Here is a 4,637-nt window from a genome sequence, read left to right as displayed (position 1 = left end):
AGTTACGTTTTGCATTAGATTTTGTATTGACAATATATGTGTTGGTCGCATGTACCATACATATGTAGTTCACATTCATATTTTTGATAAAAATGACATTCTTTTTACTGTATTTCGTTTCTCTTTTTATAGTCTTTATATTTTATTTTCATTTGTAAGCTTACATTCGCTTCCCATAAGTTATAGATGTTTTTTAGCAACTTTCATGATTCTTTTAGCAAGTTTCCCGCAGCAACGCTCCGGGGCATCATCTAGTTACTTAAGAACTCCCACTCAAATCAACATCCCTCAGGTTGTTCGAGTGTGACATGATCCAAATCCACCAACCGAAGTCCGATCATCACGTGATAGGAGGTGGTTTCAATGGTGAACATCTCCATGTTGATCATATCTACTATATGACTCATGTTCGACCCTTTGATCTCCTCTGTTCCGAGGCCATGTATGTACATGCTAGGCTCATCAAGTTTAATCCAAGTGTTCTGCATGGGCAAAAGTGGCTTACACCCGTTGTATGCAAACGTAGAGTCTATCGCACCCGATCATCACGTGGTGCCTTGAAACGACGAACCTTTGCAACGGTGCACACTTGGGGAGAACACAATTTTACCTTGAAATTTTAGTGAGGGATCATCTTATAATGCTACCGTCGTCCTACGCCAAATAAGATGCATAAAAAGATTAACATCACATGCAAATCATAATAATAACATGATATGGCCATCATCATCTTGTGCTTTTGATCTCCATCTCCAAAGCACCGACATGATCTCCATCGTCACCGGTGTGACACCATGATCTCCATCATTGTGTCGCCATTGGGGTTGTTGCACTAACTATGCTTCTACCACTATTGCTAACTCATAGCGATCAAGTAAAGCAAAAAAGGTACAAATAATTAAAGACAACCCTATGGCTCCTGTCGGTTGCCATACTCATCGACATGCAAGTCATGATAATTCTATACAAAACATGATCATCTCATACATCACATATATCTCATCATGTCATTGGCCATATAACATCACAACATGCCGTGCAAAAACAAGTTAGAAGTCTACTAGTTGTTGTTGCATGTTTTATGTGTCTGCTATGGGTAACTAGCAAGAACCATTCTTACCTACACAAAGTCACAATAGTGATATTCAACTTGCTATTTAACCTTCTACAAGGATCGTCTCTGTCGAATCCGATTCAACTAAAGTGGGAGAGACAAACACGCGCCAGCCATCTTTATGCAACAAGTTGCATGTCAGTCAACGGAACCGGTCTCTCGTACGTGGACGAGTAAGGTTGGTCCAGGACACTTCATCCCACAATATCACTGAATCAAAATAAGACTAAGGAAGTAAGCAATCTGAACATCAATGCCCACAAACTCTTTTGAGTTCTACTCGTGCATGTTATCTACGCATAGACCTTGCTCATGATGTCATTGTTGGGGAACGTCACATGGGAAACAAAAAAATTCCTACGCTCACCAAGAACAATCTATGGAGATCAACATCTACAAGAGGGGCAGTGCATCTACATACCCTTGTAGATATCTAAGCGGAAGCGTATATAATGCGGTTGATGTAGTCGTACGTCTTCACGAACCAATTGCGATCCGTCCCGATCTAGCACCGAACGGACGACACCTCCATATTCAGCACACGTGCGACTTGATGACGTCTCCGCCTCCTTGATCCAGTAAGCAAGGGTAGAGAAGTATATGAGATCTCGACTAGCACGACGGCATGGTGAAGATGGTGGTGGAGCAGTGCCAGGTGGGCTTCGCCAAGCGCCTCCGGAACTGCGAACGAGGAAGAACAGGAGAGACGGGAGGGAGAGGGCTGCTCAAGGGAGATGACTTGTTATGTTCATCCCTCCCCTCCCCTCATCTACTATTTATGCTGCTCCGCTAGTCCGCTTGTGTATCTTGCCGGTAGGCCTAGGTCCAAGAGGCGCCCTTCTAGACGACTCATCGAGTATTAGGCCGCTCACAAGTTGGAGAAACGAACATGGTGGGCCGTTTTTTCCGATGGGATGTATACTGGGCCAATGTGCAACTGTGGAAGAGGCAGAAGGACTAGCTTTGCTACTTGGTTTGCGAATGTTGGCGAATTTTCACAACGAAGCAATTCAGGTGGAGCTCGATTGCATGGCCTTGGTAAAGGTGATCGAGGTGCTCTCAACCAATCAAGCCTTTTTCAACCATTGCTGACCTCAAGTAAACCCTAATCGCATTCAGTTCTCACAAAATTGCGTGGGTGAAGAGGGACCAAAACAAGCTGGCCCATGAACTGGCTGCTCGTGCTGGTAGACAAGGCAATTTTTTCCAGTTCGTGGATGTGCCAAATGAGCTTAGACAGACCCTGAGTAAAGAACTAAAGATTGTAATCAACCTGCTTGATCAGGTTTTGTGTGATTCTCAAAAAAAAAAAAAAAACTGTTACAATGTGTTGTTCATTGCATTGCTTAACGTGGATGAGACGGATAACCAAAAGGAATTGGAGAAGAAGAAAAAATATGTCTTGATGTGCATGAGGATCCTAAACGTATACAATGTTGAAAGTTGAAACCATCAAAATATGGACGCCAAAATTTCAGCGTGTCATAGATGCAATGTGATGTTGTCGGCGTTAAATCACACAAGTGGTCGGCTCTTGTCCCTCACAGGTCACAGCATAGCCGAGAGAAAAAAATGAAGAACCTATTTCACATAGATGTTCAATGTGAGGGTAGGCGAAAATTCGTGCATGGCACAAATTCATGCTCGTGTAAGGTTACAGAGAAATTCGCGCGCAACAATGCAAGAGCAGACAGGAACCTGACGAGTCTAACCGGCCATGATCTGAAACAGCAGCTCGTTCCACACATCGATCGGTCCGGGTAAGCACCAGTGCAGGCAGTCGACGTCGAAGCCGCCGTGGTCGCCGGCGCCGTGTCCGTGCCGATCGGGGTGCCCGTCCGGACGTCGCAGCATGATTCGGGTCACGTCCATCAGCCTGAGCCGCACGCCGTTCTTCCTCGCCTCCTCCTCCGCCGCTCTGAACTCCTCCAGCTGGGCGCTGTAGAACCCGCCCTCCGGCTCCGCCATGTCCGCCGTCTCGTCCCGGTCGAGGGGCTGAGTATCCGGGCACTCCCCGCCGTCGAACCACCCTCCGTTCGCGTAGTGCGTCGGCGCCACCGTCCGCAGGACCGCCGTCCCCTTGAACCCGTCGAGGCCCGCGAGCGCCCGGAGCACGGTGCGGAACGCCGCGCGCTGCGCGTACCGCGGCGGGAGCGCGGTGACGTTGCCGTCCGTGTTGCCGCAGCCGTGACAGCCGACGGCGCGGCCGCGGCGATAGTACACGGCCGGGCGCGCGAACCAGTGCGACGCGGACACGACCACGTAGTCGTGCTCCTTCGCCGCGGGCATCCACCGCTCGTCGGGCTCGTCGAGGTGGAGGTCGTTGGGGCCGGCGAACACCTCGCCCTGCCGGTCGGGGCCGACAGCCGCTGGCGGGCCGCCCGTCAGGCGCCACCGGACCTGGAACGGCGTCCAGAAGAAGGAGACGGCGAAGTCGTGCGCCGGGAAGCGCCAGTGCTCGAACCCGTCGGCGCTCCGCCTCGTCGGGGTCTCCGCCTCCGACAGGGTGCACATGAGGGACGTGACGTGGCTGCTGGCCAGCGAGTCCCCGACGAACAGCATGGACTTGCCCCGGACCAGCCGGAAGAAGTGCGCCGCGTCGAAGCGCGCGAGCTCGCAGCCCGGGCCGCCGTCGGGGCGCCACCTCCACTGCAGGAAATCGAGGCTGGGCCTGCCGTGCTTCATGCAGTTCTGGTAGTCCTGGATGAAGGCGCACGTCGCGTTGGTGTAATGCGGCAGCGCGCCGGCGGGGTCGCGGACCCACTCGCCCAGCGTGGTGTCACATGCCGTGGCGCCCATGCCGTGGGTATTGCCGCCGGACGACGAGGGGGTGTCCGGCGATCGGAGAGGCCCGAGGAAGAGGAGCCAGAGCGTGGCCGCTGCGAGGAAGAGGAGGGCAGCGAGAGCGGAAACTGGTGTGGTCTTGGCAATGGCATGGCGGCTCCGGCGAACTCCGGCGAGGAGAGCGCCGAGGGAAGGAATCATCGGAAGGTTCTTCACGAGTAGTACACTGGTTCTGGTGTCATGGGTCTCGACTGCAATCCAATCAGAATGCTAAATTGCTCAGCCGAGTAAGAAACACTAGTGCTTTAGAACTGAACTATGGCATGATCTCGGTTCTAATCTGGAGTAATTTTAGTCAGCAAACAAGTTGTGGGAGGTTGCCATCTCCATTGACATCGCCAAGTCAACCCCAGCGCTGTGGGCTCAACGTGGAAGATCGGTGGTCGTGCCGACGAGCTGTGCGTGATCCAGAGGTGGTGACCATGTGGGCGCACCTATATGCTTGTACTAATATCATGCATGAACGTGGCCGCTTGCGCTATATGTTTCTTGGTCGATTAATATATATACTCAGTTTTTTTTAAGGAGGGAAGGTTAGGCAACAGGAGCCCAACGCGCCGGCGCATAAAAAGTAAGTTTACAGCTCGCACACGAGTGAAGTCTGATTTAAACCCTAAAAATGTAAGCCGCGACGCAAATGAACCTCCATCTCTAAATCCCTGAAGTATGTACCCTAAGC

At 51.3% G+C, this 4,637-nt stretch overlaps 1 protein-coding gene across 1 annotated transcript; it reads right to left on the bottom strand.

The window, feature by feature from the left end:
• Window positions 1-2,497: 2,497 nt before the first annotated feature.
• On the bottom strand, window positions 2,498-4,365 carry LOC123410943 (protein trichome birefringence-like 19). Its single transcript, XM_045103867.1, has one exon. The coding sequence runs from the start codon at window positions 4,097-4,099 to the stop codon at window positions 2,822-2,824; it is 1,278 nt and encodes a 425-aa protein (XP_044959802.1). The 5' UTR covers window positions 4,100-4,365; the 3' UTR covers window positions 2,498-2,821.
• Between the last annotated feature and the right edge of the window lie 272 nt (window positions 4,366-4,637).

The sequence above is a fragment of the Hordeum vulgare genome, chromosome 7H, assembly GCF_904849725.1.
Source record: "Hordeum vulgare subsp. vulgare chromosome 7H, MorexV3_pseudomolecules_assembly, whole genome shotgun sequence".
In the NCBI taxonomy this organism is placed as follows: Eukaryota; Viridiplantae; Streptophyta; class Magnoliopsida; order Poales; family Poaceae; genus Hordeum; species Hordeum vulgare.
This window is presented reverse-complemented; position numbering and strand designations above follow the sequence as displayed.